The sequence below is a fragment of the Carcharhinus amblyrhynchos genome, chromosome 7 (genome assembly GCF_965287045.1).
Source record: "Carcharhinus amblyrhynchos chromosome 7, sCarAmb.v2.hapA, whole genome shotgun sequence".
Lineage (NCBI taxonomy): Eukaryota > Metazoa > Chordata > Chondrichthyes > Carcharhiniformes > Carcharhinidae > Carcharhinus > Carcharhinus amblyrhynchos.
In genome coordinates, this window is record NC_137330.1 from 20,457,651 (window position 1) to 20,473,853 (window position 16,203).

The window sequence follows — 16,203 nt, forward strand, 5'->3', positions numbered from 1 at the left end:
TCACTAAGGAGGACACAAATAACCTTCCAGAAATAGGTTGCAGACACTAAGCTGTGTGGCAGTGTGTGCTGTGAGGAGGATACTGTGGCTGCAGTGTGACTTGAACAGGCTGGCTGAGTATACAAATTGACAAATACAGTGTAATGTGGATAAATGTGAGGTTATCCATTTTGGTGGCAAAAATTGGAAGCAAGGTTATTATCTGGATGGTGGCAGTTTAGGAAAAGGGTAACGTGACCTGGGTATCATGGTGGGACAGTCGCTGAAGTTGGCATGCAGGCACAGAAGGTGGTGAGGAAAGCTAATGGCATGCTGGCCTTCACAGCAAGAGGATTTGAGGGTAGGAGTAAGGACGTCTTGCTGCAATTATGTAGGGCCTTGGTGAAGCCACACCTTGAGTCTTGTGTGCAGTTTTGGTATCCTAGTCTGAGGAAAGGCATTCTTGCTGTTGTGAGAGTTCACCAGACTGATTCCTGGAATGGCAGGACACTCGTATGAAGAGAGACTGGATCGACTAGGCTTGTCCTTCTTGGAATTTAGAAGAATGGGAGGGGATCTCATAGAAACATATAAAATCCTGATGGGACTGGACAGGTTAGATATGGGAAGAATGTTCCCAATGTTGGAGAAGTGCAGAGCTAAGGGGAGACAGTTTAAGAATAGGGGGTAAGCCACTCAGGACTGAGATGAAGAAGAATTCACTCAGAGAGTTGTGAACCTGTGAAATTCTCCACCACAGAAAGCTGTTGGGGCCAGTTCGTTAGGTACGTTCAGGAGCTGGACATGGACCTGTGGCTAAATGGATCAAGGGGTATGGAGAGAAAGCGGGAGTAGGATACTGAAAGTACATGATCAACCATGATCATATTGAGTGGTGGTGCAGGCTCAAAAAGCCGAATGGCCTACTCCTGCATCTATTTTCCATGTTTCTTTGAACAGGAGTAGGCTGTTTCTTAGTCTTTGAGCCTGCTTCGCCATTCAGTAGGTTCATGGTTGATTCTATATTAAGAACATAAGAACATAAGAAATAGGAGCAGGAGTAGGCCATCTAGCCCTTCGAGCCTGCCCCGCCATTCAATAAGATCATGGCTGATCTGTCGTGGCTCAGTTCCACATTCCCGCCCTCTCCCCATAACCCTTAATCCCCTCTCTTATCAAGAACCCATCAACCCGTTTCTTAAAAATATTTAGCGAGGCAGCCTCCACCACTTCAACGGGCAGAGAATTCCAGAGATTCACCACCCTTTGAGTGAAGAAGTTCCTCCTCAACTCCGTTCTAAACTGCCTCCCCTTTATCTTGAGGCTGTGCCCCCTAGTCGTACTGTCTTTTTTGAGCGGGAAGAGTCTCTCCACCTCTATCCTATCCATCCCATTCATCATCTTATACGTCTCAATGAGATCTCCCCTCATTCTTCTGAACTCTAACGAGTACAAGCCTAGTTTATTCAGCCTCTCCTCATAGCTCAACCCCCTCAACTCTGGTATCAGCCTAGTAAACCTCCTCTGCACTCCCTCCAAGGCCAAAATATCCTTGCGCAGGTGCGGCGCCCAAAACTGCACACAGTACTCCAGCTGCGGCCTCACCAATGCCCTATACAGCTGCAGCAAGACCTCCCTACTTTTATATTCAATCCCCCTCGCTATGAAGGCCAGCATCCCATTCGCCTTCCTGACCACCTGCTGCACCTGCAAGCTGGGTTTTTGCGACTCATGCACAAGGACCCCGAGGTCCCTCTGCACCCTACTTTCCTGCCCTTTCCCTGTAACCCTGATTGCCTTACTGATCAAAAATCTATCTACCTCAGCCTTAAATATAAACAAGGACTCTGTCCCCACGTTCTCCATGGTAAGGAGTTCCAAAGACACTCTCACCTCTGAAAGAAGAAATTCCTCCTCGTCTTTAACTGAGGCCTCTTTATTCTAAGATTATGCAATCTGATCCTTAACTCTCCTACAAAGGGAAACATCCTCTCAGCATTTAGCCTGTCAAGCCCTTTAAGAATCATACATGTTTCAATGCGATCGCCTCTCATTTTTCTGAATTCGAATGTATGGAGCCCCAACCTTTTCAACATTTTTTCAGAAGGCAGTCTCTCCAAACCAGGGATCATCTTAGTGAACCTTCTCTGAACTGCCTCCCAATGAGTGGAATTTTGCGTTTGTTCACGCCAGTGGGATTCTTTGCTGCAGTAAAGGGAGATTTGTCTGAGCTCCAAATTCTGCGACCTTGCTTGCATGGGCAGCGGGATATGAATGGCAGGAAAATTCCAGCCTATATCGTTTCTTAAATAAGGGGACCAAAACTGCTCACAGTACTCCAGATGTGGTCTCACCAGTATCTTGTACCAATGCATCAAGACTTCCTAACTCTTATACTGCAGCCTCTTTTGAAATAAGGGCTAACATTCCATTAATCTTCCTAATTACCTGCTACATCTGTGTGCTAGCTTTCTGTGCATCGTGCGCAAGTGCCCCCAAGTCCCTTTCACAGAAACACACAATACTACAGTGCAGAAAGGGCCCTTCGGTCTATCGAGTCTGCACTGATGCATGAAATGCCCTGACTGCCCACCTAATCCACTTATCAGCACATGGCCTTGAAGCCTTGAATGTTATGACGTGCCAAATACTCATCCAGGTACTTCTTAAAGGATGTAAAGCATCCCACCTCCACCACCCTCCCAGGCGGTACATTCTAGACCATCACCACCCTCTGAGAAAAAAGGTTTTTCCTCAAATCCCCCCTTAAACCTCCCACCCCTCACTTTTAGCTTGTGTCCTCTCATAACTGACTCTTCAACTAAGGGGGACAGCTGCTCCCTATCCACACTCTCCATTCCTCTCATAGTCATAGAGGTTTACAGCACAGAAACAGGCCCTTCGGCTCATCTTTTCAATGCCACTTATTTTTAAATCTCCTAAACTAATCCCAATTGCCCACATTTGGCCCATATCCCTCTATACCTATCCTACCCATGTAACTGTCTAAATGCTTTATAAAAGACAAAATTGTACCTGCCTCTACTACTACCTTTGGCAGTTTGTTCCAGACACTCACCACCATCTGTATGAAAAAATTCTCTGGACACTTTTGTATCTCTCCCCTCTCAATTTAAACCTATGCCCTCTAATTTTAGACTCCCCTACCTTTGGGAAAAGATATTGACTATCTAGCTGATCTATGCCCCTCCTTATTTTATAGACCTCTCTAAGATCACTCCTCACTTCTATGCTCCAGAGAAAAGAAATCCTAGTCTATCCAGCCTCTCTTTATAACTCAAACCGTCAAGTCCTGGTAGCATCCTAGTAAATCTTTTCTGTTTAATAATGTCCTTTTTATAATAGGGTGACCTATATCTTCCTGTAACCCAAGTCACTCAACCTCACTGTTAACCACACAGCCAATCTTTGTGTCATCAGCAAACTTACTAATCCTAGCCTCCACATAGTCATCTATGCCATTTATATAAATGATGAACTGTATGGGGCCCTGCACAGGTTCCTGTGGTACATCACTCGCCTCCAGTCACTGAAGCAGCTGTCTGTCATCAGGCTTTCTCCTACTGCTAAGCCAGTTATGAATCCACCTTGTCAGATTACTCTGTACCCCGTGTGCATTAGCCTTCTTGATAAGTCTCCCATGTGGGACTTTGTCAAAGGCTTTGCTGAAATCCATGTAAATACAAAAACTGCACTACCCTTATCCACACACTTCTTTACACGCTCAAAAAATTCAATCAAATTTATTAGGCATGACCTCCCACCGACCAAACCATGCTGATGTTAATATATTGTTAATATATATTATAAACAGTTGTGGTCCCAGCACCGATCCCTGTGGAACCCCACTGCTTACAAGCCACCAACCTGAAAATGAATCCTTGCAGTTTCTTCTCATTAGCTTCTTTTTTATCCACGCCAACATACTACCTCCAACACCATGCGCTCTTATCTTATGACTTAATCTTTTGTGAGATGCCTTGTTGAACACTTTCTGGAAGTCCATACACAACACATCTACTGATTCCCCTTCAGACCTAGTACAAAAATTAGTTTAAATGATAAACTTCATCCCAATTAGCTTCCCTTATTCACATATTTATTTAGTCCTTTAAAATATATGAAAAGCTAAAAAAAAAATCATTTAATGTTTTTCACCATCTATACCAAACTGTTTTTATGTATGAATCTTTTTGGCTGGCTGCAAATAGATCATTCTTGTCTAATTGCCCAAATGAACCGTGTGGAACGCAAATATTTGCACTATGACTTGGAGTAGAGGCTGCAGTCACTAGGCCAAGTTTACATCAGGCTATTATGAAGGATCTGAACTGGAAAGTGAATCTGCGTTGAGGTCATTTTATGTGACTGGCACGTGAGGTACTCAGCTAGAGGGAAAGCGAAGAGTGGAATAAGGCTAGGAGCAAAATTGGCCAGGTCAAACAAATTTGATTTTTTAAAACTCATTCTTGGGACATGGGCATTGATTTATTATTGTCACATGTATTAGCATACAGTGAAAAGTATTGATTCTTGCGCATTATACAGACAGCATACTGTTCATGGAGAAGGAAAAGAGAGTGCAGAACGTAGTGTTACAGTCATTGCTAGGGTATAGAGGAAGATCAACTTAATGCAAGGTAGGTCCATACAAAAGTGACGGCAGCAGGGAAGAAGCTGTTCTTGAGTTGGTTGGTATGTGACCTCAGACTTCTGTATCTTTTTCCTGAAAAAAGGTGGAAGAAAGAATGTCCAGGTTATGTGGGGTCCTTAATTATGTTGACCACTTTGCTGAGGCAGTGGGAAGTGTAAACAAAGTCAATGGACGGGCGGCTGGTGTGTGTGATGGATTGGGCTACATTCACAACCTTTTGTAGTTTTTTGCAGCCTTGGGCAGAGCAGGAGCCATACCAAGCTGTGATATAACCAGAAAGAATGCTGTCTATGGTGCATCTGTAAAAGTTGATGAGAGTCGTAGCTGACATGTCAAATTTCCTTAGTCTTCGGAGAAAGTAGCAGTGTTGATGGGCTTTCTTAACTATAATGTCAGCATGAGGGGACCAGGACAGGTTGTTGGTGATCTGGACACCTGAAAACTTGAAGCTCTTGACTCTTTCTACTTTGTCCCCACTAATTTAGACATGTTCTCCATGACGCTTTCTGAAGTTGATGACAACCTCCTTCGTTTTGTTGACAATGAGGGAAAGATTATAATGAGGGAGAGATTATTGTCGCCGCACCAGTTCACCCAATTCTTTATCTCATTCCTGTACTCTGTCTCGTCATTGTTTGAGATGAAGTCCCCATGATGGTGCCGTCAGCAAACTCGAAAATCGAGCTGGAGGGGAATTTGGCCACTCGGTCATAAATGTATAAGGAGTATAGTAGGGGGCTGAGAACACAGCCTTGTGGGGCTTTGGTGTTGAGGATGATTGTGGAGGAGGTGTTGTTGCCTATCCTAACTGATTCTGGTCCATGGATTAGGGAGTTCAGGATTCAGTTGCAGAGGGAGAAGCTGAGGCCCAGGCCACGGAGTTTGGACATGAGTTTCTTAGGAATAATGGTATTGGAGGCTGAGTTGTTGTCAATAACTGTGAGTCTGACATCGGTGTCTGAGGTGAGATTAAGTACATTAAGTCTGTATATCCTGGAATTTAGGTGAATAAGAGGTTATCTAATAGAAACATTTAATAATGTTAAAAGGTTTAAGAGGGTAGATGCTGAGAATTGTTTTCCAAACCTGGGGAATCTAGAATGGGGTCACGGTCTCAGAATGAGTGTTTGGCCATTTAGGACTGAAATGAGGAGAAATTTCTTCATTTGAAGAAATTGTGAAATTTTGGAGTTCTGTACACCAGTGAGCTGTGGATGATCAGTTGTTAAGTATATTCAAGATAAGAGGTGCATAGACTTTTGGGTAAAAAGATAATTAAATGGTAGGAAGATGATGTGATGGTGGAATTGAGACAGAAGATGAACCATGTTGGATAGTGCAGCAGGTTTGAAGGGCTAAATAGCCTCGTGCTGCTCCTAATTCACATACTGTTATGGACTGAATGATCAGCAACACCACAACAGAACTTACCATCATGGAACATCTTATGATAATTCTGACGTCTCATCCTCATCCCTCTTCTGGCAGCTTCACCATCTCATGATGTAGTCCTTATTATTCCCAATCATTCTTTATTTCCACCAGGAGGCCTGAACCGACTATCCATGTTGGAGCCCAATTTTTCCTTCAGGCAAAGAACCATGGCAGTGTGAAAACTACAATCCTGCCCTCTGTGCACTGAAGTGAACTTTCCAGAGGGCCAGAGTACAGCAGAAACAAAGGTCAAACAATAGAAATAGCAAACCGACAATTAATCACTGTTATTCTTTCAGTAAGGTTGATGAGAGGGCTTGATGTCATTTAGTTGTGCTGAACAAGGTCAGCATGCAGCAAGTGAGGCAGTTGGCTGATTTAAGATGGAATGTAGGTACTTTAGGAAGTGTGACACCATTTTTTGCAGACATTGACGTTCAATTTAGAGTGCTGTTGGCTTGAGCTCCTTTAAGTGCTTATAGCAGGTGGCATCTTTCTAACCAGTAGCAAGCTTTCTGCACAGCATTCTGGGAACATAGGCAACTTAGTGCCAGAAAGATAGACTCTACTTGATCCAATTTTTAAGTCATTTGGCTAAATTTTATTCAAGGCGGTCACCCCAGCTTCCAGCTAAATTTAATTTGGGGCAAGCTGGAGAGGGAGGGGGTGTGATGAACTTATCTCTATTTGACAAGGTTGCCCTAAGCATGTCAGCAGGACCTTTGCCCCCATTTCAGAGCTGCTGGTTAACCGACTAAGGCATCACATGGAATTTCGGAATCTGCCTGTTTAAATAACTTCCCAAAAATGTGAGCATTAAAGATCTGCAACCCCCTGCTAGATGAATTGTAAAAGCTGCTAACACCATGCACATGTTTTATTTGGACGGAAACTGATGTTGATCTTTCATTTAACAGATTACAACAGCAGTGAGCAGAAGCAAGCTTGCAAGAAGCATGAACTATACGTGAGTTTTCGGGACTTGGGGTGGCAGGTAAAATGGTGTTTTTTTGTCATTTTTTTTGTGACGGTTCAGAATTTTTTTCAGAGGAAATGTTCTGGTCACTTCTTTAAGATGTCAGGACCAAATGCAAAAGGCTTCTCGTTCATCACTTTGGTTCAGTGCTGACTTGGCAGAATTGACCTATGCTTGACTGATAATTGAATATGTTCAGATATTGGGCTTGATACTGTAGATAGGGAAGAGCGAGGTAAGAATAGAGAAATGTACATCATGAAGTGTAAGTTTTTGCTATGTTCATAATAAACACTGCTCTGATAAAGATCCATCAGTGGCAACATGGACAGATCCTCTTGAGGGCTGGAAATGTTGGGTAAAGACAATGGGGAACCCAAGAGGGGTAAAGCTCAAAGATTGGTTGAGGGTTTGAAGTGGGGAAGTGGGGAGGATACAGAGAGATTTGGGGAGGAATGTCTTTAAAAATTGGCGGAGAGAGTCTGTATTAAATCACTGAGAAAGGGTGGGGAGATCGGGGTGAGAGATTGGAGGGAGAAGCTGATGAGATTTTGGGGGGGGTCACACAGACCAGTATCTGGTGGAGAGATTGGGATGGAAAGAAGTAGAGATATCCTCTATGGTAGAAGTCGGTCAGATGGACATAGAGATCGAGGGGTTGGAGGATGGGACGGGGTTAGAGAGAGAATTGACTGTAGTTGTGGAAATATCTAGGGCGATGGTGGGGAGGACAGTGTTGCCAGGAAGGATGAAGCCATCAGATGGGAGATTACATGGTGGTTCAGATAGATCACAGGGATGGTTTGTAGGTTAGCTTTCTGGACCTGGGGAAAACACTCCTTCTCTGCCTGGCCCACAAGCAGTGCTGGAAATGTACTTCTCAGCTGGATTTATTTTGTCTCGCCCGTTTCAGTTGCTGTTTCTCGAGCTGAGGGAAACTGATTGGTACTAAAGTTAAACAGATAGAATATGAATCATGCAACCTCGGTAAAATTAGGGACCTGCCTGAATTAAATAAGAAGGTAAGTCACTCAATCTCCAACCACTCTCTGTTAAAACCAAAAATGTGGCATTGGTTGAATTTCCAATTACTAAACTTTTAATTCCCTTCCACACTCATGTCCATTCCATAGGATGGGGTGGGAGATAACTACCCTACTCTAGTATTCAACTCACTTTATGAAAGAAATGGTCTGTTATAAAAGACCAAGGGAATATGTGCAAAATTAGACATAAACCATCAATCCCCCATTGGTTGATTAACAAAATACACTTTAAAAATATTTCAAATTTTATCCTCTGATCCCTTAAAACTGGGACCAATGACCAACATGATGTGGAGATGCTGGCGTTGGACTGGAGTAAACACAATAAGAAGTCTCACAACATCAGGTTTATCAAACTATCAAATCTACCAATGAACAATCCAGTGTTAGAACAAAGAACAAAGAACAAAAACAGCCTGGGAAACAGGCCCTTCAGCCCAACGAGCCCACGCCGCCATTTTAATATTACCAGTCCCCCCCTCCACCCATGACCCTTATCTATTGTTTCTATGGCAATCCACATTGAGGGAAACTAATTTAGGGACAAATGTTGGGAGGATATTTGCCCAAGTCTCAAAGTCTGCTAAAAGCCTGCATTGGCACACTGTAACTATTACACTTCAACTCAGAATGAGCTATGCAAATGAACACAGTGTATAAATGCAAACAGGTCACCTAGAGGCATGTCAACAGGTGGAACCAGGTGGAAGGGCTTGTAACCCAATTTCCTGTTCACCGCTGTCCGAATACTGCTGATGGTACCAATTACAGTAAAAAGTCTGACAACACCAGGTTTTAGTCCAACCGATTTATTTGATAATAGACTCACAAGCTTTCGGGGTTAGTCCCTTCGTCAGGTGAATGTCCCTTCGTCAGGTGAATGGAGAACTCTCCATTCACCTGACGAAGGGACTAACCCCGAAAGCTTGTGAGTCTATTATCAAATAAATCGGTTGGACTAAAACCTGGTGTTGTCAGACTTTTTACTCTGTTTACGCCAGTCCAACGCCGGCATACCCACATCATGGTACCAATTACACCAGACAGAAAGTCACCCCTGCAGTGTCTTCATGATTTGAGAATTGTGTGGAGTACTTGCTTCAAAAACCTACTTCTCATATTTCAACATTTTTCCATATTACAGAACTCAGTGGATCTGGCATCATTAAGGGCAGATGTCTTAAAAATAGTTCAAATACCAGAGGCTCAAAAACATTTTGGGTCTTTACTGTTAATGCTTATAAACAGAAGAGCATTTTTAATGTAGAATATTCCCTCTTTCTTTGGGGTGTGTTACTGCCGTTGCCAAAAGTTGCAAATGTTCATCGCAGGAAATTTACACTTTTAGGGTCACATTTCTAGACCCTCTGTTTGCTTCACATGCTCTTGCTCCCAAGCCTAAATGTGCTCCACATCCTCATCCAATTATAAATATTTTCAGAGCTCAACATTTTCCCTTTTTAATTTGACTGGAATTTTGATCTGTTTAAGTGCCTAGCAACAGAGAGAAGCTTTTGTTTGAGTTTGCAGACAGGGCATAAAATCTGCACCATAGTCTAGGCCTTTACCTCTTCCACGTGCACATCCTTCAACCAACCCCCAATAAGATCCATTGATTTTATTGTCAGTCTGCAGGCAGGAGCAGGAGAGCTGAAACCAGACAGGATCTTAGAGGATATGGAGGGAGAAAACTGGGAATACAGGAAAGAGGTGGTGAGATAGATTCGGATTTCAGCTCAGGGAGGAAGGATTGGGGCATTCAAGGAACCGTTCATTTTGTTTAATTTCTTTGAAAATTTTTTTTTAGTTCTTAAAAATGCTGGAGGCTGGGGCTGAATTCCCCCCAGTTGGGTCAAGAACAGATGTTTTCAGGTTTTGAACTTGCCTTGGGTGAGAAGCTGCTTGAAGAAAAGGTTCTCCTGGGATGAGACCTTATTTAGCAGGGTCTGACTGAGAGCAGTGGGCAGGCTCTCAAAGCTGGAGGACCAATCAAAGGCCTTCCAGCTGGCTGCAGTACGAGCTAAATCACATCCAATGCTTCAACAAGAAGCCACCCACTCAGCTGCTTTTTGAAAACTATAATAAATTTAAAAAACACAAAAAAAGACAAGCTATCACTGTTTGGAGGGTGTGGGCAGGGGTTGGTGGAAAATAAACTTTATAGTCTGGCCCTTGGCTGCACCCCTACCAAGGCAGGAAGTATCTGAATCCTGCAGTGAGCAACTCACCTCCTGACTCTCCAAAGCCTGTCCATCAATTACAAGGCACAAGTCAGGAGTGTGGTGGAATGCTCCCCACTTGTTTGGATGAGTGAAGATCTGACAGCACTGAGGCTCAACACCATCCAGGATAAAGCAACCCACTTGATGTGCATCTTATCTGCCATCTTAAACATTCACTGCCTTCACCACTGATGTACAGTGGCAGCAGTGTGTATTATCTACAAGATGTATTACAAGAACACCCCAAGCCTCCTTGGACAGCACCTTTCAAACCCACAACTGCTATCATCTCGATGGACAAGGGCAACAAGCATACAGGAACACCACCACCTGGAAGTTCGGCTCTAAGACACACACCATCCTGACTTGGGATTCTGTCACTGTTCCTTCACTGTCACTGGGTCATAATCCTGGAATTCCTTCCCTAACAGCACTATGGGTATACCTACACCACCTTCTGAAGGGCAAATAGGGATGGGTAATAAATGCGGCCGAGCCAACGATGCCCACATGCCATGAATGAATACATTTTTAAAAAGCCTGCTTGGAGTTCTGACAACCCAGTTTGTATCCACCGAAGGCAATTGATTTTTTCTCTCATCCATTGGATCAGGAACCGAAGGCTGACTGGATAAATCCCAGTTATCCTCTGGAACCTATCTTTAACAAGTCCTTCAATGAGCTTAACTGTCAGTAGGCAGTTAAGTGGAAGTATCTTTCCTCTCCCTCAACACTATACTAAAATGATGCTGAGCTCTGCTCAATACACAACTTTTTTCAGCAATAGATTTTCAAGCTGGGAGGTTACAGAGCACTAGAAAGTATTTTTAAATTAATATACTGGTGATACGGACATCAAGAGCTATCCATTTCATGTTGCTCATTGAAAATTTTCCCAAAAGTTTTCCGCATATGTAAAATATCACTGCACATTTTAAAAATAACATGCAAGATGCTTAATTTTAATTGATTCAATCCAGGAAAGCAGTGTTTGTATTACGTAAAATGGATTTAATGGATTTTTCAGCAAGAAAATGTAATCATTTTTACCATTTTAAAAGAGTCACAATGTAACTTGCCGAAACTGTGTGTATCTAGGATTGGATCATAGCACCAGAGGGCTATGCTGCATTCTACTGTGATGGAGAGTGTTCTTTTCCACTCAACGCTCACATGAACGCTACAAACCATGCAATCGTGCAAACACTGGTATGTGCAATAATCTGCAGAATTCTTATATAAACATATAGTTGTGTTAAAATGGAGATTCACAAAGCCTTTCAGACCTGCTAAAGCAAATTTCCACGATTTGAATGTAGTTGGATGAATATATGAGCCCTCAGGGAGAAGTTCTAGAAAACCATATTTCATTGAATTGGGTAAAGTTTAATGAACAAGTTGTAAACTTTACTGAAAATTGTGCAGCAGTGATAGTTTAGGTTTGAGTAACTCCTTTCCTTTGTATAGTTTGACTGACCAATTATCCCTGAAAGTGAAGATATTTGAGACAAACTTTTACATACATTTATTTGGAATGGTATAGTAAAGAATTTAGGATATGCAAAGATTAAAACATAATTAAAGAAACCCCAGTACTATGATGGTTTCATTCTTCATGATTATGATTGTGTCCAAAAATAAAATCAATGCATAATCAACTCTTGTGCCCACATCCCATAAATGAATAGTTAAAACATCTGTGTTGTCATTTGTGTGGCACATCAGTCCTTGAAATGATACTAGTTGACCATGATCTAATTGAATGGTGAGCCACGAGTTAGGGGCTGAATGGCCTGCTTCTGGTCCTACATATTTTGTTTAGCATTAGGCAAATTAGCCGTGCTTTTTATTAGCTTTAGGGACTAAGGGTTTGCTGTGTGAATCAATCTATCATTAAACAGTTCAGTAACTTTTTATTTTTCTCTCCGATGCTTGTTTGGAACATGGCTGTTTATTTTAGAATTTTGTTTCCATTTGCAGGTTCACTTGATGTTCCCTGACAACGTCCCCAAACCTTGCTGTGCACCAACTAAGCTAAATGCAATCTCTGTGCTGTACTTTGACGATAGTTCAAATGTGATATTAAAGAAGTATAGGAACATGGTGGTAAGATCATGTGGCTGCCACTAGCCTGGAAATTCAAAGAGAAAGGGGACCCAATTAAAAATGCAATCTTTAAATCACCCCTAAACTTTTACTAAGTGATTCCAAATTGGGTTTGAAGGTGCTTTATGTACAGTATTATGTATATAGTACGCATTGTGCCTATAATTTATTTCTTTCAATTTAACTACTTTACTACAGAAAAACTAAAACAGATGTTCTCAGTCCTTTCTGGTAGTACACAAAAACAACTGTGGTTGACTAAATATTTATTCAATAGAGCTAAAAATTGGTACATTTTTAGACAAAGCTTTTCTTTATGATACAAACATTGCGAAGGTGGTAAATGGTTTATTAACTTATCTGATTTCCTGCTATATATATTTTTGTTAAACAGAGGGATTTAAAAATATTTTTACACACTTCATCTCTTTCTTAAACTGTACTAAATAAAATATTGGAGATTAAAAAGTTGTCTAATTTTCCTAGCCAAGATGTACTGTGTATCTACAAACTTGCTGGCCATTAAATGAAATACAATACAAATCTCCTCATGATGAATTCTTAAGCTCAGTACTGTTCTAATTAGTTATTGATGTCCATCAATCCAGTAATTCAAAATGTTACATTTGTAACAATACTTCCTTCACTCCAAAGAAAGTAAAATTCCTGTAATGGACAGATGAATGGACATTGTGGTTTTATTCCAGTGAGTGCAATGAGCATGTACGTTGACAAGCCACAAGTTTTACACTCCACTATAAAGCTTCCTCACTGTGAAATTAGACATTATCAATAACCTAGAATACAAAGGAGAGCAATTGATGCTTCAGTTGTACATAACCTTGGTCATACCACACCTGGGACTGTGTTCATTTTTGGGCACTACTCCTCAGGTAAGGTACATTAACCTTGGAGGTGATGTTACCAAAGTATTACCTGAGTAAAAGTGTATCATTTGAAATTTGGGTTGATAGATGTTGGGCAAGAGAATCAAGGGACCAAAGGCAGGCAAATGTGATTGAGTGCTGGCCAACTATTATTTAAGTGAATGGCAGAATAGGCTTCAGGGACTGAACGGCCTGCGTTTGCTCTTGTGTTCCTTTGACCACGTGTCCCAGTTTGGCTGGGGTTTTCTGGCATGACTGAAATTGGCTGTCCTGGCCTGTTTTCCCAGGGCTAAGTAACCATGATACTAAAGCTATCAGGTATGTCCCAAATCATTTGATACCTGTCTGAAGCTGACTAGAAAGTTAAAAGCAATATTTTTTGTTATGAAACATTTCCTTTCAGTCTCCTTTCAAGAAAATTTAATGACTCCTACATTGTTAAACAGATTTTTGATTCTGTATTCCAGATTTTTTTTAACATAAAATATTCTGACACCTTAAGCTTCTTACTGGAAATGTACTGTAGTTCTGACCCTTTGCAGGTTAGTCGGATATGAACACATGATGCTGATCTTCCTTTCTCTTCTAGTAGTGCAGTAATTAATTTGTTTAAAATTAATGGAGTAAAGTTTCACGTGCTTGATAAGGAATATTTATGTACACTGTTCAGTCATTGCATACTATCCATCAACATTATTCATCTTACTGAAAATCTAAATGGCTCCATTTAAAAGAAAATAACGTGCTGAAACACAGACCTTTAATTCAGTAGTACGGAGGCATGTAAATCAAACACCCTCTGCTCCCCCTCTCCGTAGTTTAGACAAAATTCTTAAGTTCAATGCAAATAATGTAGGAAGATGCACAGCAGAGATCATAGGTGCCTTCTTTCAAAAAGGGGGCTTTATCACCTCAACATCTCTGCCTCATATAGTGCAGAAAGAGATCATTTGGCCTATCATATCTGTGCTGCCCAATTAGTATTCTCCATTACCCTGCAAATATTTCCTTTTCAAATATGTATATCAAAATATCCCTGTAAAATTAATATTGCATCTGCTTCCATGCCCTTTCAAGCAGGTGGGATGCATTCCAGATTAAGCCAATTTACTGTATAAAGGTAAAGATTATCATCCTTTCTGCTCAGTACTTTTGCCCAATTATCTCATTGTGTTCTTTGTTAATCGACTCTTTTGACAATGAAAACAGCTTTATCTTTATTTCCTCTTAATGATACCTGGTAAATATTGACCATTTTCATTAAATGTCCCTTGAATCTTCTAAAAGGGTCCTGAGGGGCAACAACTTTATGCAGAGTGTACTGTGTATATGAAATGAGCTGCCAGAGAAAGTGGTTGAGGCGGGTACAATAGCAACATTTAAGAAGTATTTGAATAAGTTCATGGATTGGAAAGGATTAAAAGGATATGGGCCAAACGTGAGCAATTGGGACTACTGGGAGGGCATCAAAGCCAGCATGGACCCGTTGGGCTAAAGGTCCTCTTTCCATGCTGAGTGGCTTTATGGCTCCATGACTCTCTACAAATTAACTTCCTCTCCTCTCTATCCAAGGCCTTCCTTAAGCGAGGGTCCCAGAATTACAATTTTTTTTCAATAGATTAGGTTTGCCTTGTCACATGATCAAATTTGTATTGCTGCTTATTTATTTGTTCAATATAACTAGTCTTTAACATGAATGCTAAGATTATTTGGCACTGGATAAAGTGTTCATGATTTTTAAAAAAATATTTTAATCTGCTTTTTGATTTTATATAAAGAAGAATAAGAACATTGCTTTTCATAATTGGTTTCTATATTTAAGACAGGTGTTGAGTTATTTCTTTACCATGTTGTTTGATACCTGACTGAGGTACACATTCCAGAAAAATGCCAAAATTGTGGCATTCAATATATGATCAGTTTAGGTCACATTATGTTCTTCTGGTAAGGCAGTTATTTCAGAATTTATCATATAAGCTACATTTCCTTCAGATAACTTATTTAGGCAGACATATCTATTTTTTTAAACCTTTGTAGTTAAAAGAAGAATAAAAAAAATTTGCTTTTATATGCTACCCTTGTGACATCTCGAGGTGCTTAACAGCCAATTTGCGAGCATTAAGCTCCTACACGCAATAATGTAACAATAATCAAGTCATCTGTTTTTAGGAGTGGGTTAAGGGATAAACATTGGCCAGGACACTAAGCATAATTCCCTTGCTCTTCTCTGCAATCGTGCCAATTGATCTTTTTTTTACATTTAATGTTTAATCTGAAAGGTGGCACCTCTGACAGTACTGCACTGGAGGAATAGCTTAGATTCTCTGTACAAGTCTCTGGAGTGGAACTTGAATCCACAATCTTCTGACTCAAAGGCAATACTTCAGCTACATCACCTATAGACATTGCTGTCTGTAGAGTTTGAAGAACATATGGCCCTGTTTGAAAGATACAGAGGAAGATTTTTTTTCACTGGTTGTGCTTTTTTAATATCAGGGAACTTCTGAAACTTTAATCTTAGCATTCTAGCTACTTTAGCAGCATCCTTGTGCAAAATGACAATTAAATAGCAAAATATTTTGGAACACTGTTTTGTAAGAAAGTTGTATACGAGTATTGTATGTATGTTATACAGGAATATATTTTCTAGAATAAAGATGTCTAAGAATCAATAGCCGAATAGTATTTTTTTTAACGGGTTGCAACTACTATTACTGTTCCAAGGTGAGAGCTATTGGGGGCAATTCTCCCATCCTGCTTTGCGAAAAAATTAGCACAGCAGGCAGAAGAGTCATGCATCGGTTGATTCTCAGGGTTCCCAGGGTTCTCAGCGTTTGTACCATGCTTGCGTCTCCCAGCCTGGATTTCCCGGTGCTGG

The 16,203-nt window shown here is 41.0% G+C and overlaps 1 protein-coding gene across 4 annotated transcripts in view; it reads left to right on the plus strand.

Moving 5' to 3' along the window:
- Nucleotides 1-15,997, plus strand: part of bmp5 (bone morphogenetic protein 5) — a 193,853-nt gene extending 177,856 nt beyond the window's left edge. For 3 of the 4 annotated variants that reach the window (XM_080192011.1, XM_080192013.1, XM_080192014.1), the window contains 3 exons: nt 7,006-7,082; nt 11,431-11,541; nt 12,313-15,997. In XM_080192011.1, coding sequence (XP_080048137.1) covers nt 7,006-7,082; nt 11,431-11,541; nt 12,313-12,462 — 338 coding nt within the window. In that variant the 3' untranslated portion in view covers nt 12,463-15,997. The remainder of the gene's footprint in view (nt 1-7,005; nt 7,083-11,430; nt 11,542-12,312) is intronic. The other variant, XM_080192012.1, reaches the window with a different exon arrangement.
- The last annotated feature ends 206 nt before the right edge of the window (nt 15,998-16,203 follow it).